The 19388-nt window shown below is 43.1% G+C and overlaps 1 protein-coding gene across 3 annotated transcripts in view; it reads right to left on the bottom strand.

Annotated features, from left to right (window-relative positions):
- The window catches only part of ZMAT4 (zinc finger matrin-type 4), a 317539-nt gene that overhangs the window by 129176 nt on the left and 168975 nt on the right, over nucleotides 1-19388 (bottom strand). For all 3 annotated transcript variants that reach the window (XR_006886617.1, XM_046648399.1, XM_046648400.1), the window contains exon 4: nucleotides 14542-14698. Coding sequence is in view for 2 of the 3 variants with exons in the window: in XM_046648399.1 (XP_046504355.1) it covers nucleotides 14542-14698 (157 nt within the window). In the remaining variant the exon portion in view is untranslated. The remainder of the gene's footprint in view (nucleotides 1-14541; nucleotides 14699-19388) is intronic.

Below are 19388 nucleotides of genomic sequence, written 5' to 3'. Positions count from 1 at the left end.
TCAGGTCCAACCCCGGACTGCTGGATGAGAATCTATTTATAAGAGCTTCAGGTGACTCATATGCAAATTAAATTTGGAAAGCACTGAATTAGGGTTCAGTGGTTCTCCTCCCTGGCTGAGAGTTAAAATCACCTGAGGGTTAACATCTTAAACACGTATGGACTTTAGGCCCCACCCCAGGCCAATGAAATCAGAACCCCTTGGTGGGGGCTGGGCAATGGTAGGTTTAAAAGCTTTGCAAGTGCTTCTAGTGTGCAGCCAGGGTTGGGGATCTTCAGACCGGAGGGACATCATTTGGCAAGGGCCTCGCTTTCGCCTCAATCTTAGCAAGCATCTGTGTTCTCACGTTTCATAGATCCAACTATATGGGGTACACTGTGTTCCCCATCAGGCATACAGCACCACCCTAGTCTTCATGGAGCTTGAAATTGGGAATGGAAATATTTTTTAACTAATTTCACAGAACTATTTTATTATGTTTCATTAATTCTACAGAAATCTATGTGCTTTCTACAAAAAAAAAATCATAAGAGGCAATAGGTAGAGAGAAAATAACATGGGTTTTAAAAGAAAATCAAACCACAACTCAGGATGAGGTTTTTAACTATATGGCTTCTTAAAATAAAATGTGGCTAGTGGTTCAATGCCATATGCTTGCTGTGAGGCTTAAAAGTGCCTGTGAGCTCCCAAAGATCCTGGCCACAGAGAAAAAAACTAAGACTGGAGCACGGATCTCCTAACTCCTACCCTGTGATTTTCCACTGTCCCACCCTGGCATCAGTTCTGCCAAACTGGTGCAGAGGCTGACCCAGAAAGACTGGGAATGTGGTGCGAGTGAGGCAAGGACGGCGCGTGGCAGGAGCAGGTCAGAAAAGCTCGCCTCCGGGTAGAGAGTCTCCCATGGAGCTGGTCATAAGTCTGCAGCTACCACAGCAAGCAGAATGTGCAGAACAATAGGGAGCACATGCAAGAGCCAGAGTGATGGATTAGGGAAGAAAGGTGCCTGAGTGATGGTTGAAGGATTAGGAATTACTTAGCCAGAAGTGGGGAAGCTGAAGTACAACTTAATAACTCTTGAGACACACAGAGGATTACGGAATTCCCTGGGACTGGTGGCCAGCTGTTTTACAAAGCTGCTAAAGAAGGGAACAGACTGAGCCTGGAACAGCAGGTCTTTAGAGGAGAGGTGGCTTAAGGGAGCTGATGCATAATGCTGACACGCTTCCTGCCCTGGGAGGGGTCACTGAGGGACGTTGTGGAATGTGAGCATTATTGATACCCAGAGGTGGAGGCAAGAGCATTTAAACCACACCAGATGATGGGACTTGGAATTAAGTGGAATTTTACTGGAAACAGAGACATGGGTGAGAAGGTAACTCAAGATTCCATGAATTTCTAGATACACCTCATTCTATATCCTCGTCTCTGGATGAAAGATAACATCTTTTACAAAGTAAAATTCTTAAACATTAAATCATCAGGACTAATCAGACGTATAAACATCTTTCTTTCTGACTTATTTTGACTAAAAACAACCTCCTCTTTGTGTTAAGAAAAATCAAATAGAATGTTCACATATGTGCCACAGTTAGTTCTCACCTCCCCTGCCCATGAGCATTCTCGATATGTTAGTTTTACTAACTAGAAATGGAAGGTCCAGGTACTAAGATTCATCTGTTCTGTTGACTGAAAAGCAAAATGAAGATGCTAACGATTAGCACTTTGCACTAATCAGGACAGAATTACAGCAAGAATCCATGAGTAGGGCTTTTACCCCAGTCTCCTGTGTCTCAGTTAAGTGACCTCAACAGGTGGCACAGATCAGCTATCACCCCCTCCAACGACCGAGGGCTCTTGACTGCCACAGTCCTGTATCTTTCAATTTTGAGGACGGTGCTCGGGACTCCCCGATGCTGTCTTTGGCCAGTGTCACCAACAAGAACAGCTGCCTCCAGAAGGGATTGCCACGACTTAGCTGAGTCCTTTAATCTCACCTTGGCAATTCATCATACTTCAAGTGGCTAAAATCCTCTTGAAAGCCTTGGGTGGATTTACAATTAAAGCTGTAAACTAGTGTGTGCTCAACAGACACTTGAAGAAAGCCACTCAGCAGGAAATCCTACACAGGAGAAGCAGCTTCTGAAGGCTGAGAGCAGAGTAAGAGAACATGAAATTTCATCTTTGTGTTTTCAGACAGGTAAACTTGCTTAGTGTCTGTGTCACACGATAATTTATAGAGCAGAATAACCTATCGAGAAATTAATTGCATTGATTTTCTATAGACTCATTGAGTAAAATGAGAGGTGTTTTCCATTGCATTCCAAGCTGAGAGCTGAGCCTTGAAGTCTGTTTTTTCCTACTTCCAGGAGAGAACGGACAAATGCATTTATTCTGGGCTGTCTGAGAGGCAAAGGGATCTGGCTGTCAAAGAGGGACATGGCTGATGTCAGGAAAGTAATTGGCTTCTTAGGGACTAGGGAAAAAGAGGGTTGCAATCATGGATAGAGACCCAGGCACCTTAAAAATAGTGTGTCCAAGGTGGCAGGACCGCCCCCAGGAATGTCCGCATGGGGCCTTGGCCTTTTCTTCTATAGCCTAGCTTGGAATGGAGGCGATGAAACCATGAGTGGATGTCACTGACCTGAAGGAATGTGTCAGCCTGCATAGGGAGACGGGTGAGTGAGACCCACTTCTGAGGCAGCCCTGGGAGGCCCAGCACGCGACAGCATCCTGGGTGATCACAAAGGAGCCAGAGCCCACAGACTGGGACACTTCTTTGAGGAAACCCACGTGCCTCTAGGCCCCTGTGTGGCCCTAAAGAGGGAGAGGGTACCCCAGAGAATGACTGAGATGGGGCTTCTAATCAATCTTCAGGGCTAGAGGACAGAAGTAATTTAAATTGATTTAAAAAATGTAAAAATATGATATTTATTGCACTCAAGTGCTATCCAGTAATTCACATTTATTGCATCTGAATATTAAAGAAACCAAACTGAGTGTTAAGCAAGACTTTTGAGGCTGATGTTTAAAATATATAGATATTTCAAAGGCTGAGAATACACTTTGGGACATTTACTATCAATTATTGCAGGTGGAATGCTTATTTTTCAAATGCCTTCTCAATTGCATAGACTAGACAGTTTTAGGGTTCTTATCTTTAATAAATGCTGTAAGAGCTGTTGCTAGAAAATCTCTCAGTCATGGTTTTCTCTGAATAGTAATGCATTCTGTGAATGGATTCCAAGTCCTGACCACATCTCCTATGGATAGTTTCAGAGTAAGCACAGGAAATTGATTACTTTATTGTTCTATTATATTCCTTCATAAAAATGTGCTAAAGAGTACTTTCTGGAATAACGGTATAAACACATCATAAAAGCTGCTGAGGAAGCCGCCTCCATGGCACAGTGGTTAAAGTTTCAGGCGCTCCACTTCGGCAGCCTGGGGTTTGTGGGTTCAGATCCCAGGTGCAGACCTACTCCACTCATCAGCCATGCTGTGGAGGCATCCAAGGTACAAAGTAGAGGAAGCCTGGCACAGATGTTAGCTCAAGGCTAATCTTCCTCAAGCAAAAAAAAAAAGGAGGATTGGCAACAGATGTTAGCACAGGGAAATCTTCCTCACACACACACACAAAAAAAGTTGCTGAAATCAACTGTCTTATATCACTATTTGATCACCCAAAAAAGAAAAGTGAGTTTGAAGGATGTGAAAGGATTTGTGAAAATCACCTGGGCAGTAGCCTCATTGCTGAAATCTTTAATTCTATCCGGTCATCGATCCTTTGATTTACTGGTTATCAAATATCAAACAAAAAGACAGCAGCCTTAACCTGACCATTGTTCCAAGCCTCTTATGATCCTGTGTACAAAAGAAGCAGCCAGAAGAACTTAGTTCACCTGACACTGCTAATTCATTTAAACCCTATTCACTGTAGGGGAGTCAGCAGCCTGATTCGTGTGGTCTCCCACAGCATGCCACCATGGAACGATTACTGCAAGTGAGGAGAAGCCTCTTCGGCATCAAAGACTGGTTATCACCTTGGGCAAGTGACTTCACCTCTCTGGGCCTAAGTCTCATCATTGGGAAAATAAGATGATTGAAATGATGTTTGCTAAGCACCTTCAAGCTCAGAAATTCTATGAATCTATAACTTGTATTTATAAGACATCATTTGAACAAATGCATTGATCTAGAGACTATGCCTTAGAACATGCTAGCTTTCCTAATTTAAAAGAAAATGCATTGCTGTGAAGATCTGCCTGTTTGACAAACTATTGTTTGCATCTGTTAAAACAAGTATCTACACAGGTTATTCCAGGCAAACCAAACAACCTGTCAGGTGATAGGACTGCCATGGTATATAAAATCTTATATGCAAATATGAGGTGCTGACTGAACCTGGAGTGCATACATTATTCAAAATTTGAATTTATGTAACTTTCAAAAAGATCTAGAATACCCTGATCTTTATTCATTCAACAGAGAACTCAAAGAAGCAATTCTGTGTCTGGCAAAGAAATTTATGGAAAAATTCTGAAGCTCCGTCTCTCTCCTTTTCAACAGGAAATAAGGAAAGAAAGAAGAGAACCAACAGGATTTCAGAAGAGGAATACAGGATAAACACACTTACACACAAGACAAGCAGAGTGAACGAGATCATTGCTTATCTGTTCCTTTTCCCACCTTGTTCATTGTTCCCACAAATGAGAAATACTCGATTTAAGGTTTAGAAATATCTGTCATTGTTGCTTACAATCATCTGAGTGAAAGCCTTGGAGTTTGAATTGTGCTGTTCATTAGGTGAGTGAAAATCTGTCGATCCTCATGAAGCATTATTTATCACCACCTAGAGATCGAGGAAAGGTCCTAAAACCTGCGATTCGGTCCCAGCTTCAAGTCCCACTTATGTACATTACTAGGTAAGACCAGGCAAGTCGCTTTACCCTCAGTCTCAGTTTCCTCATCAGTAAAACTGAGACAATAATACTTTATACTTCGTGTTTTTTAACGAAGATTAAGTGAAACAATGAATGCGATGTTCTGATGTAATATCTTTACAATTATCATTTGTGGTCATAATTCGATTATCAAGTCAGATTCTGCCTTCTCAGCTACAGTTTTGTCACACTGAGAATCTTTAAAATATTACGTATTTTTCTTTCATTGTGAGAGATGAACAGACTTCTCGAAACTTAGTTTTTATAAATGTAATGAATATAACTTTTGTTCCAGTCAATTCTTACTTACAGTAGTTACGTTCTTTACAAAGTCTCCGAGAACACAAAAACCTTTGCTTCTTGGGGAAATTCAGGGTTAGGTTCTGTGAGCCTGTGGCTATAAGCATTTTGGTTAACTGATCAATATAGAGCCTTGTTTTATGTGTCCTTCCGTTTAAAGACACCTTAGGTAATATACATTTTTGGTTCATTGACATTTAATCAAAGCCAACAGCACTATAACTCGTGCCTGAGCGAAGCCTATCTAAACACCTATATTTTCCCTGTAAGGCACATCGCCGCCTTCTTCCTCTTAGGACCACCAGACAAGGCTTCAGCACTACCCCGGGGGATGCATTTTAAATAGCAAAATCCTCAACAAAAAACACAAAAATGAGAAAAATCTGGCACTAAACAGATTGCAGTGTGAAAGCTGAAACAAGAAGGCAGTGTTGCCTTGTCAGCCTCAGCTGAGAACATCTGCATGGGACAACTCAAATTCCCCACCACTTTGCACACATCTGCAAATGATGGTGAAGTGCCATGAGTATTGGTTTTGTGATTACAAATCAATTTTCGTGAGTAGGCGAATTCACAAATACAGAATCTGCACATAATGAGGATTGACTATGTGTGTGCGTGTGTATACCCACATGTATTTACGTACAATAATATACTCATTCAAAACTTAATCATGTGGCAGGTGCTGTTTTAAGCATTTTAAATATATCTTCTCCTTTATTATAATAGTCTATAATGTAAGTATTACCATAATTTTACTAATGTGAAATTGAGAACTGAAAATAACTCGTAAGAAGTTCACACAAGTATAACCAGAATTTAAAACTTGGTCTGACTTCAGAGGCTATGTTTGTACTCTATATTATTCTATACTTCATCAAATTTACCAGGAGAAAAGGAGTTTTGGTGTTTTTTTTAAATTAAGCAAGTGGACAAGCATTCCATTTCCTATAAAATTGGAAAACCACTGCCTTTGATCATCATATGTAACTGAAATTTAAATAACCAAGGTATTTGAAAATAAAACTATAGATATTTAAACGTCTCTCATTATTCTAATGTATGCTTCCAATTTTCAGTCGTCCAACAAAAGTTTATTAAATGCCTACTATGTGCCAGGAAATGTTCTCTACGCAGTCACTGGCAGAGCTGTAAGGCTGTGATGTCTCTGAATCACGCATCAGAACTGCTCTCTATCAATCTTCCAGCGTTGTTAAGACAGACACACCACTACAGCAACTTAAACTCTTAAGGGTCAAAAATGACAGAAAGGTTACGCTAAATTTGATGCCATTAACTGTCAAGCCAGTGATGTCTGGGAATTATATAAAAGAGAGTGCTCAATATCCATTTTTGCTAAGAATGATAGATGTACTCATAAAAGCTTATATGCGAAACAGTAACTTTAAGGGACAATGTATCAACCAGGATTGAATAGGCTCTCATGTAGTAACAAACAACCCCAAAGTATCCCAATAAAGGCATCTTTCCTGTTCTTGCAAAGTCTAATGTGGGTTGAATGGCCCTCCTACGTCTTGCAGCCTGGTCTTAAAGTAATGCACATTATATCTACTCACAATCAATTGAACGACGGGAATGTAGAAAGCAAGTGGGTTTTGGATGAGAAATGTTTCTGCCACAAACACAAATGAATTTTCTTGTTAATCCTAAATATAATATCTAACCATTTAGATTATAGGCAATCTTAAATTTCACTTTGATTAATGGTAGACAATGGGTAATATCTGGAATTTAAAACTTTTTTCTACGCTTCAAATTTCTCCCAAATAATTCATAGTCTCTTCAAAGACAATTTTTTTTTCAAAAACAATTTTTTAAGAACAGTTAAATGATATTTTCTTTTAGGATTTTATTCAAGATTTTGAGTAAGAACCTAGTCTCATTCTTATTCCAATTATCTTGTTTGTCTGGGTTTACTGTAAAGAAAAGGGAAAAATCACTAGCTAGCAAGCACATTATTGGGGCCTGTGGCCTTTGCCAGTTGCTATCAGTTAAGTGACAATGACTGGTATATTGTGTTGAATAGTGTCCCCCCAAAATTCATACCCACTCAGAATTTCAAAATGTGAGCTTATTTAGAAATAGGGTTTAGGCAGACATAATTAGTTAAACTAAACTGAGATTATACTGGATTAGGTTGGGCCCTAAATCCAGTAACTGACATCTTTACAGGAAGAGGAGAGGATACATAGACACACAGGGAAGAAGGTCACGTGACAATAGAAGCAGAGATCAGAGTGATACAGCTACAACACCAAGGCATCCAGGGACCCACCAGAGGGCAGGAAGAGGCAAGGCAGGATTCTTCCCAGAAGCTTCAGAGGGAGCACCACCCTCCCCACGCCTTGATCTCAGACTTCTAGCTTCCAGAACCACGAGAGGATAAATTTCTATTCTTTTAAACCACTTAGTTTATGAGAATTTGCTGTGGTAGCCCTGGGAAACTAATTCAGATTAGATCACAGATTTCAAATAAGAATTTAAAATCAGGAGGTATAAGCCTATAAAGGTTTTGGCAAAATCTGGTTATAAGTTTACCTCTTTAATTATCATAAATCTCTTTGAATTTTAGATCTAATGGAGACAATTACTATTATTCAGTCTCGTAGCTTCTCTGGAGAACTACCTTGTTCTTAAAAAGGGGCGGCCACTGGGTTCCCCTCATTCTCTTTTCTCCAGGTTCCTCCCCAAGGCACATCTCTCTAAGGTTCCTCTGCTCTTAGTCATATCCTATCCACCAAACCCCACCCTGGTGCCTCCCCAGCTTCTCAAAGCAGTATGCCCTGGGAGAGTGCTGTCATCCTATACAAAAACCAAAACTCTGCCCTGCTCTTCCTTCTCTCCCTCGAGATCATTTATTATCTAGATCAGAGACTGCAAACCTTTTATCTCGAGGACCACGTAGAAAATGTTGCAGGCCTTGTGGATCTATGGTCCCTGTCACAACTCTTCAACCCTGCCATTGTAGCACAAAAGCAGCCTAGACAGAACACGAGCAAATGAGTGCGGCAGTGTTCCAAGAAAACTTTATTTATAGACACTGAAATTCGAATTTTATTTATTTTCTCTGTGCCACAAAATAGTCTTCTTTTGATTTTTTTTTTTTTAACTATTTCAAAACTTAAAAACCATTTTTGGCTTGCAGGCCCAGGAAACAGGCAGCAGGTCAGATTTGGTCCTCAGGCCGCAGTTTGCTAGTCCCTGATGTAGACCAGTAGTTCTCAACTGGGTTCAACATCCCCCCCCAAGGAAACATTTGACAATGTCTAGAGACATTTTTTATTGTCACAGCTAGCGGAGATCCCCTGGCATCTAGTGAGTGGAGGCCAGGGACGCTGCTGAACGTCCTACAATGCACAGGACAGCCCCCCACCCTCAACCAAGAATTATCCAGTCAAAGATGTTGATACTATTGAGGGTACAAGGACTCCTCTGAGAATTTGAGACCCCTCCCTCACAAGTTCCCATAGGTTACACAGTTATTAAGGCCTTACCTAAACAACTCTCTCCATAACTTCTCAGAACTCTCCAGCTGCGATTGTTTTCACCCCCCTTCAATATCCTACTGCGTTTGCCCATCTTCCTGGTGTGCGGTTCACCGCAGTCAAGTGCGTGTGTTCCCTCCTGCTACACGGTGAGCCTCGGAAGGGCCCCGCGTTTATATTCCCAGAGCACGGGATGTTTGTGGAGAGGAACTGAACTAAGAAAAGAATGAAATCAACCCTCCAAGTCGTGAACTCACTCAAGGGGGGTACCAGATGAGGGCACTTCAACTTTCTTGGAGAAGCTACTTCTGCTCCTTAGGATGGACGTCTTCTGTCCTAGAATGCCAGGTGGCTGGGTCAGCTGCCAACAGGGCCCCATGTTCAATGCAGCACAAACTACTTTTGGCCAGAAAGCCTGGTGCGACTGGCACTGGTCGAGACTCCACTCAGCGAGAAGCTCCATGTAGAGGCAGATAGGACTTCCCACAGCCACCTCTAGAGGCGTCCGCGACGAGTCTGCAGGCCCCTCTCGAGCTCAGTGTCAGACGCTGCACGGCACTCCATGAGGCTGGGGCAGCTGAGGCCGCGGAGACAATAACGGCTTTGGTGGAATTACCCTGCTCTGAGTTTTCTGCCCTGCTCCTATCTGACATGCTGGATGCCCCTTGGATTCCCAACTCAGCTTCCGTCCCCAGTTCCTGATTTTCTCTCACCCTTGCCCTACTTTTCTCTTCCCCTCCCGCAGCTCATCTCCGCCCCTACCCCAAGCCTCTGACTAAGTATGCTTCCTCCTGTGATTCCTGGTACCAGCTGGTCCACACCCTGCACGTCTGGGCCAACACCTTTCCTGGTTCCCTGCCAGCACATGTCCAAAGCCCCCAGCACACAATACAAAGCCTCAGTGGCCAGCCTTGCAGGCGCTTGGGCCATTTCTCCTATCCTCCAACTTAACCTCCCCTCAAATCTGATCTCCTGCTCATTCCTCTCAGCTCCCCCATCTCCCCCGTCTGCCAGTCACACTGAAACAATGCCTTATTTGGCAGATTTCCAGGCTGTCCTGACTCTTCGTCTCCCTCAGGTTTCTGTGACCGCGGACCCTGGCCCATATTCCTACACTAGCACTTGTCCTTGAGCAGGGACTGAGCACCAGGTTACATTTTTCTGTCACTCTGTCATGAAGAAGAGCACGGCAGTCAAGCTTGCATATGGGAAGGTGGCAGAGTACAGAGTAAGTATGGAGACGTGCTCCTCCGTGAGGAGTGCTGACAGACCGGTTGTTAAGGAGACCCACCTAATGGAAGCGGCCTTGGACAATAGACAATAAAATATTGTAAGTGCAAAATTACTTGGCACAGAGTTCAGAGAAAAGTAAATAAAAATAGCTTTATTGCCTTTTTATTCCTTTCTGTTTCCACCCTGAAAACAGCTTCTTCCATATTCCCAAGATCTGCAGCCTCTTCTGGGCCCTCAACCTGGCATCCGGGTCCTTATTTTACCCTCTAGAGATCTGAGTTTTTGTCTCGAACGTGATTCACTGTTGTCTCTACTTGCCTGTCCCCAGTCCCAGATCCCGAGTCCTGCCCCAGCTTGGTGGCTGCGTCTCTCTCCTCCTGACTGATTTCCTTAATGCCAGAGCCCGTCTGTCTCCTCAGCTCCATGGCCATCCCCTGCTCCTGGGTTCACAGGCCCTGCTCCCCATGCCCACTGCCTCACTCAAGTGGGCAGCTCCAGTGCCAGGCCTGCCTAAGTTCATCAACTCATCCCAGAAAGCTTTGGCTCCAAGGAGACAACACTATGTCCCCTTGTGCTATTCCCAGGGTAGTATTTGAACAACTCCATGTTAATCAGGAAGTCAGAGGCTCTGATAGAGGGAAGGAGTCAGGCTATTCCCTCGAAGCAACTTGCTTACCAAATACTCACCTGTGAATAACACAACAACTTCTACTTTTCAAAGCATTTCTAAATCTATTATTTGCTCTGTCCGAGGGTCAGTGAGATAAATTCATCCATTATTAGGATTAAATGACAGATGAGAAAACTGAAATGGAAAAGGATAATGGAGCTACCGAAGACTATATAACCAGGCAGAGCTAGGGCCTGAGTTCCCGTCTTCTGCCTCCAGGCCAGTATTCTTTCTACCATGTTATGTCAGTGGGTCAAGCCTGTAGGTAGTGTCTAGCTGAGACCCTCACGGTTGGAATGACTTTAAATGTCATCTAGGCTAGTAATGTAATCTAGAGACTTTAAATGTCACCTGGGCTAATGTCATTATGCAGGAACGCCCTTAGGAAATGCCCTGCCAAGGGGCAGCCAGCCTCTGCTTCAACAGCCCCCACAGCCACAGAGTCCACCTTCAAATATCTCTGAATATTAATAAACTCTTCCTTATCTTGAGTTCAAATCTAACTTCCTAATTTTCTACCCACTTACTGGTTATATCTGTTGCACCCAAGGACAAATACGCATATGTACACACGCACACACCATGAATCTCTCTTTCCCACGACAGCCTTCCAAAGATTTGTCCCCTACTAATCTCTTTTCCATGCCAAACATCCACTGCTTCCTTTAGTCTTCCTTCAATGAGGGGATTTGCATGCCCCTCATTGTTCTGGCCTCGCTCCTCCGACCCTCCTCTAAACACTTCTCACAGCGTGCCAACGACACGGCCACAGCTACCTCAGTCTAGCCTCCGGTCTGGGCAAGATCTCCACGCTGTGGTCTGCTGACCCTGCGAGAACACGGAGGGTCTAGAGTCCTCCTCATGCTGTCCTCTTACAGAAGGATCTAGAAGAGCAAGAACTAGAACAGAGATTCTGAAACACATTAACCCAGAATTGGAAGCTTGTCGTTGCTCCAGTGGCTCTGCCGGGTGTTTTAGAAATTCTAGTAGACGTGTGCCCATCTGGAGAAGACAACTCAAACCACAACCAATTCTGCAGACTACCTAGCCGACGCTTGATCACAGTGCATCTTGAGTAGGAGGAAAGGTATGATTCACAGGTACCAATTGCTCACCCTCATCACATGGAGTAACTAGGAGAATAATGAGTTGTGCTTCAGTTACTCCTACCCGGAAATCACCACAGTTCAAGGCTGCAGGGGCAGCTGAAGCAGCGTACCTGAGCAGGGGAATTGCTTCCCGCCGGCGTATTGATTCAGGTGGTTGGGTTTTATGTGTCCTTCTTTTCCTTTTGTTTTCATTACAGAAGTAATTTCAAGACACCCTGGGTGATGAGTTGGAGCAGTTCCTAGATGCGCACAGAGCGGCCACAGCTTGTAGGGTGAAGCCCTTCCGGAACTGCTGCCGGCTTGGCTGCAGGCAGCAAGGGAAGATGGCAATCCTGACTGTCCAGGGAGCTGGAGGGTCTACACTGGGGAGCTCAGGAAGCCCACAGTCTGGGTGTTCTTTTCTGGTGTTCTTGGTCCTTATCCGGTACTTGTTGGAACTGAATTCACACTTGAGACTAAGCCTCAACCTATATCCCAGGTCTGGAAACCAGGTTCCTGATTTGTTCTTATACTTGGTTTCCAGCCCAGCACTGTCGTCTAATTCAAGACAGTGCCCCGCAACACCTGTAACAGCCTTTCCTTTCCCTATAACCCCAGGACTGCAGCCAGGGCCCTGCTACCACCTGCCAGGCTTTCCTGATGCCAATACCCTGATTGAGTCTCTGCAGGATGTCTGCACCCAGAGTCCCCAGGGCTGATTTCCACCCTCCAAGCAGGCCCTCAATCCCTACTCCATGCCCGATCTCCCAGTGCCTACCCTTCGCTTACGCTTTCACCTAATGACTCACCTCCCTTTAGCAGGATACATTGCTTTCTCTGCTCTCTGTCAGCATCTGGGTTGACCACTCAAGCCCAGGGGCCAATTTAGCTTCTCAGGCCCTGCAACTCTGTCTGGTGTTGTGGCCTCCCAAGATCCTTTCTGCTCAAAGCAGCTTTAGAGAGACTGGATGAGAGGATAAGCTACAGAAGGATGACGTGCAGGCTGGGAACCCTGAGCTAGAGAAGAAGGGGGGATGCTGGCACAAGGCATCCAGAATCTGTTCCCCCAGCCCAAGCCACAAGCTGTTAGTGCTACTTCCCCCCACTGTACCCACCCCATTCCCTTATTGCCCACCCAGCAACCTGACTTCTGTCACAGTGAGCACTGGATCAGCCCCGTGGACACCAAGACAAAGTCATTAAGTAAAGGTTATAGTTTAAGTGCTTTTGATTTTTTCCTTTGGAATAAGTTGATGGCAACTAACAAATGACGCCACGTTTCATTTAGCAGCTCCGAGGTTGTTTGAATTCAGGAAAACAACTGGTACTTAGTTATCTGGAGGTTGTATTTAAACTAACAAAGAACTATTTTTGTTGTGTGGTGATTTTTTTTTTTTACAAAAATAATAACTCTCCCATTTGCTAATTGACGTGATAATCAACGAAACAGCTTCTCATCTTCCGTCACTACCTCCAAAATTAAATTTGACAGTAGTACTCTGCTGAGGCAGAGAGAACAAATGGGCTAGTTACTCACTCATGGAAAGCAGGTAAAAATTTTCCAGTGACTGTTTGAAGTGTCTATGTCAGGAGATTTGATGGGGAGCCGGTGACAAGGTGAGTAGCCAACCTTTGAGAGAGCAAGAATCAGGAGTTTCCACCAAGAGGCTACTTATCAAACGCCAACACAGAGTGTGCCCTAAAACAAGCCGAGCTTGTCTCCAGCTTTCATGTGCTTTAAAACCCCATCCTACGTCTGAATGTCACAGCAAAAACAATATTCTTTAGTGAAACTAAGTTGAAAAAAATATAGTGAAAAGATTCCTCGCTATTCTTTCGGTAAAAGAAGATATTCTTCTTAAGAAAAACACTGGTGAGGATAAAGGCAAGTATTGTTTAAATTCTCTTCAATTTCAAAAATAACATTTAAAAAATAATTACACCCACGATTTATGCACAATCCATTAGACAGCGAGTCAAATGCACTGCTAAACTTTAATTGCTCTGAAAGAGCAGACTTCACGGAACATACTCCCAACTTCTTGGGATTATAACCCAATCTACTAATATCTTTACCATAATGTAAACCTTGTCCAAATAGTCTATCTTGATTATATTATAACAGTGTTTTAGTTCATGATTTGATAGACTTTTAAAGAATATTTTCAGTTAAGCAATTAGAAGGTCAAACGATCTATTACCAATACTTAAGCTTTTTATCATGAAAGTTACTAAGCTTGAATCACAGGAATCCCTATGAAAGTGACAGGCATGCCGTCTCATAAAAAAAAGACAAAAACAATTCAGTTGTCTGTAAATGAACGTGTTTTTAAAAGCTATGGGTTTCTTCCTCTTCACCCCCACCAAGAAAATAGGATGATATCCTGCACTATGCAGACTGACTTAGGGAACCTACCCATTGCACACAATACACTATCCATCACCCATACTGATTACAGACTGAGGCTAGTGAAGAAGTGTTCATGACATAATAGATATAATATCTTAGATAATATATAAATATGACAGACAACATCCTGCAGGACGTGCACAGCCTTTTGGAAGAGGCAAGCTGCTGAATTACCAATCTGAAGGAGCCAGGTTGGGAGAACGAGCACCTGCCACGGGATTTAATGGTCTTATGACAGCAGGGTCTGCTAAGCTCCCTGCCCATCCCTTTAGGTTTGAAGGACCTGCATCTACCATTCAACTCCGATCCTGGCAGCCACCTTGGCAGAGGGAGCATGATTAAGAGGACAGGCACAGTGCTGATGTCTCCCCACGATTCTTGTTCACCCACATACCTGTGGTCTTCAGTGGCGTTTTCTCTCCTAGCAACAGTTTTAACCTTTTGGCATGGATTTTGCCTTGATAATGTGAGTCAGCCACCACCGCTGAGGTAAAAGACATGTTGCAGAGTGTGCAACACTTGTTCTTATCCACCATATCAGCATCGCTTCCCTGCGAGGACGAGAGGAAAAAATGACATGAGAGAGAACTCCAGGTCCCGAGATTCCCTTTTCCCCATGCCATTCTGTTACAAATGAGGTCTACCACTTTCTTACTGAAATGTCTAGTTTTTGTTCTGCAATCTCTTTTTCCCTGAATTGGGATTATCACATCATCAAAACTTACTCAGTGACTGACTTCAACCTACATTAATTAGTGGCTACTACTGCCAGGCCCTGGGACCACAGGACAAACGTGCAGAGAGGAGTTACCTGAAGAAAAACAGAGCCCACGATTAGGCAAGAGCACACTGTGCTTGGCACCGTGAAGAAAACACTCTCTAACCGCACCCGTTATACTCGTTAAAGTAAGTAAAACATCCGAGTTCAGATGGCCTGAATTATTTAGCAGAAATTGTCACTTGGCATTCAGCTCTGCCACTGACCAATTTTAGCCTCACCAGGATACATGGCCACATGCTCCAGATTTTTTTTAAGATTTCTTGAAGGAAGCGAACATTTTCCATAATTAACTCGCTATATATCAAAAAGCTACGATGACCATGCTGGGTAAATTTTCGAGGAGAGCTTGCGTAATTTTCCTTTTCTTCAGGAAAGGTGATTAGTTAAATGCCGCACAAAAGACTTCAATCCAGCTTGATTTTTATTCTTTTGTAAGACTTAATGAAAATGAATCATGATTCAGAAAAAATAAATCCCTTGTCAGACCACGTGACCTGGCTATTGTGCACACAGATCATCGGTTGCCTATATCATGCATGAGGAAGATTAGTCCATTGGCTCCCCTCCTGCCCAGTTAGAAATTGAGGGTACAGTGGACTCCTAGATAAGGACTTAATCTGTTCCTTAATGGAGCAGCAACAGCAAAGCATCTCTTTGTTAAAGAGCAGCCTTGGATGGGTATTTGGCCCCAAAATAGCCCCTTCTCTTATTCCCAGCAGGTCCAAAAAGTGCAATTTGAAATGGCATGAGGAGGAGGGTGTGGATGGCATGGAAAAAAGGGAATTATATATTTTTCTGCATAATGATAAAATGTCCAGACTGCTGGAGAGAGTGTTATCTTGCAAATTATGTGGCAGTTAGAAAACTAACGCCTTCCTCCTTAAGGCATTAGTCTGTCATTTCTCTGATAATTAGCCCTCGTCCTTGGGAGGAGTGCTGTGTGTGTGTGTGTATTCCAGGAAGCTGGCCTGCAGTTCAGGAGTGGGGATAAGGGAGAGACTTCAAAAGGGACTCTGTGTGATTTGGAGTTACGATGCCCCACCCACTGTCATTTATTCTCTTGACCTTAGAATATTAAATCTCAGTGTGGCCCCACCCTTTTGTCACAGTTACTGTGTGAGATTTGGGGAAATGTACTGCGACGCGTTTGGGGAGGGAGTCAATGAGAGAAAATGGATCCGAAGGGAGAGAGGAGGGGCTCCCTCAATGATCCTCTCCTGGAGAGGGACAAAACTTAGTGCAGGACACCTGGGCAGGCACTGAGGCTGTGTCCAAGAGTCTACCTTGCTGAAGGTTAAAAGTCGAGGTGCTTTTTTTCCTCAGCAAAAAAAGAAAAAAATCATAAATACTTTTACACCTTTGTGTGGTACACTGTGGAGACTAACTGGGCCAGGCAGTAAAGGGAGGGCTGGCTCCCCTCCCTCACCTCACCAACCAACCCTAGGAGATGCCACAGAACCCCTGGAGGGGACAGAACCCTGGAAAACCAGGAAATGACAAATCAGGGAGTCACTGAAGGGTTGGAGCCCAGCAACAAGGAATAGATAGCTCAGAAGATCTGAAAGACCTAGGCTGGCACTTTCCCACTGTCTATTAGAGGAGATCGGTCCTACACGAAAAAAAGAAAAAAGAAGAAAGGAAGGTTGTCAAGGTGAAAGTGGATGCTTGAATTACCCATTTTTCACCTACTTATGCATGATATAGGTCAAAGCACATAATTTTTCTTAAAATTAGGCACAAGATCATAAGCAAAAACTTAACCCACAATTCACATCTATTTAGAATCTGTGCATCCCTTTGGCCACTTTCAGCAAAAGCACTGGCCAAGCCTGGTCCCTCTTTCTCTGGAGCTCTAACGTGTAGACATTTCTACAGAAAGACCATCAGCCCAGACACAGGGGTGGTATTATTATACAAAGTGTACTCAGAACTAGTGTCCAGGGCAAATAACTGCCCTTAAACTGGATAACGATCAATGGATTTGTGGTATTACTTCATTCCAAACATTTTTAAGGACCTACTAAATATGTGAGATGCTATGTTAGATGAATGTGACTCTGCTGCCCATTATCAAGAAGGGAAGGACCAGGAGATTGGAGAAGGCAGATGGAAAATATAAGGAAAGTATTATAATCAAGGAAATAGATTCTCCTATTGGACTCATACTCTCCCAAATGTAGGGGAAAAGATCATTCATGTAAATTAAGCCTACTTGTGTGGGTTTTCATCTTCAAGCCTTTCAAGTTTCTCATGTCTAGAACGCCCTTGCTCATCACTTCTTGTCTAGTCCTGTCTTTGCAGAATCTGTCTTTATGGCTCAGTTTATATTCACTTCCTTGAGGTGAAGCCTCTTATGCCTTCCTCCCTTTACTGTACTGCAGACGTGAGCACTAGCTTTAGGGTCCTCTACGTGTCCTGTACATACTTCTTGTGTAATAGCACATTGAATTATTCCATTTATTTGCTTTCATATTTGATCCCCTCATGAGCCTACAAAGCTCCTTTAAGGTCAAGGAAATCATCTCATTGATATTGAAGCCGAGCACAAACATAATGCTTGCCACACAGGGGGACCTGCAAATGTTCACTGAATGAGTGGAGCTCAGGATTAATTTATAGGGTTAAAAATTTGCATGACATCAAAGTCAAAAGAGGAGATAGGTAAGGCAAAGAGGTCAACTGTAAGCTAATATCTTTCAGACTGACAGGAAGATGGCCAGAAAAAGAACCAGAGTTTCAATAATTTATTAACTAACTTGAAGTGTCAAGTAGGGGAACATTTTCCCAGTATTTATGTTAGTTTCATGATAGTTTTCATATAAATTCTTAGATTTCTGCTCTCCTGGACAATCTCATCATATCACATAGAAGAATTACAGAATAATAGAGGAGGAGAACCAATTGTTACGTAAGAAAATAATATGGAATGTAGTCATGCCATAACTGTAGAAGAGGGACCAAGAAAGTTTAGGTCCTTGACGATAGAGGGACTGTCATGCCCTGAGAAATTAGGCAGCTTCTGAAGCAAGCAGGACATGCTTTATGGGATATTTTACTGAAGGGGTCAATGTAACTCACGTGATGCAATTGTGAGTACCACCAACTCTGACTACTCTAATGACCCTGATGCAGACGCAAGTACCCAGAAAAAAATCTCAGTATTAACCAAGTGCCTACCAAGTACTGGAATTTAATTTTGTATTCTTGGTTATCTAAATCCCAAATTAATGGCTCCTTGCAACTACAGATCATATCATCTTTACTGGAGTCTCCCTCTGCACTCAGAGTAATGTTGATAAGTGGTCCAGGGTAAAAACTCCCTAAAGTTTGATGAACTGACATCAATAAATATGTTCAAAGTTTAAAAAATTGAGAAAGGGCCCAAACTATCAAGTAAATAAAGAGGCAACGTAAACTTGTCTTAAAATAAGGGTTTCAAACTTAAGGCAAAAATTCAGTTAGACTTTTTCAGTGCAGTGGCCACATTGAGGAAAGAAAAAAAAGTTTGTGGAGAATCCTAAGGCTGTCTAGTCAAAGAATTTTGCAAACTTAAGAAGTTTTCGGAAGAATTCAATAAATGTAGAAAAGCCTAGATGACTCTGGCCAGAAATCTAGTCCCAAAGGCCTTCTCTTTTTTTATAAAGGTGTTTTTTTCACTTAATTCCAAAAACTGCCTTCATTCTCTTTACTTTAGGTGAATGTAAAGAGCCTAAAAGAGAGATTTTCGCTTCCATAATGTCAGAATGAGGAGTTCTGTAAAATGGCTCCCCAGCAAAAGAACCATAACTGGTGAAAATTATTTTTTTAAAAAACAAACAATTCTTTAAAGTCTCTAGAAATTATGCTAAGAGTAAACCAGAAATTAAGAAATATTTATTCAAGAAAATATACTAAATCTCAGAAAGAACACAGAGAGGCTGTGGCACTTCAGCCACAACTCTCTGCCTCCCTACCAACCTTCCAGCTCAGCATGAAGGAAGCTCCACCCTGGTTGGGTGGGGTGGAGAAAATAGAGCTCCCTCTCCCATCACTTCCCAGTTAAAAGATATAAGGAGGGGCAGGGCACCAGCATTTCTCACATCCCCTTCAGCTCCAAGACGCAGAAGCTAAATTCCTGGCAATGTAGCCAAAAGACCACATACATTCTTCCTCCATCCATCCTCATTCAGAGGACAGCAGCTCTATCCCAGCCACAGCAGGCCAAGAGTACTGGGATCCTGACTGCTCTTGCCCCAGTTCACTTGTAGTACAGAGGTTCCATGCCAGAAGAGACAAGCTGAGAAGACCAGGGGCTGCTGCTTCTGCCCTCCTAATAAAGCAGGCCACCACACTGAAAGAAGCAGGCCACTGTCCCTGTTTCTGCTCTGAAGCAGTAGCTTAGAGATTTTTTCATTAGAACAGAGAGAGAGGAGGGAGTTCATAAGAACAGAGAGTTCCTAAACTCTCCCCAAAGGAACTGA

This window comes from Equus quagga, chromosome 22, assembly GCF_021613505.1.
Source record: "Equus quagga isolate Etosha38 chromosome 22, UCLA_HA_Equagga_1.0, whole genome shotgun sequence".
In the NCBI taxonomy this organism is placed as follows: Eukaryota; Metazoa; Chordata; class Mammalia; order Perissodactyla; family Equidae; genus Equus; species Equus quagga.
The sequence above is the reverse complement of the archived record's forward strand: the minus strand, read 5'-3'. Positions and strand labels throughout refer to the sequence as shown.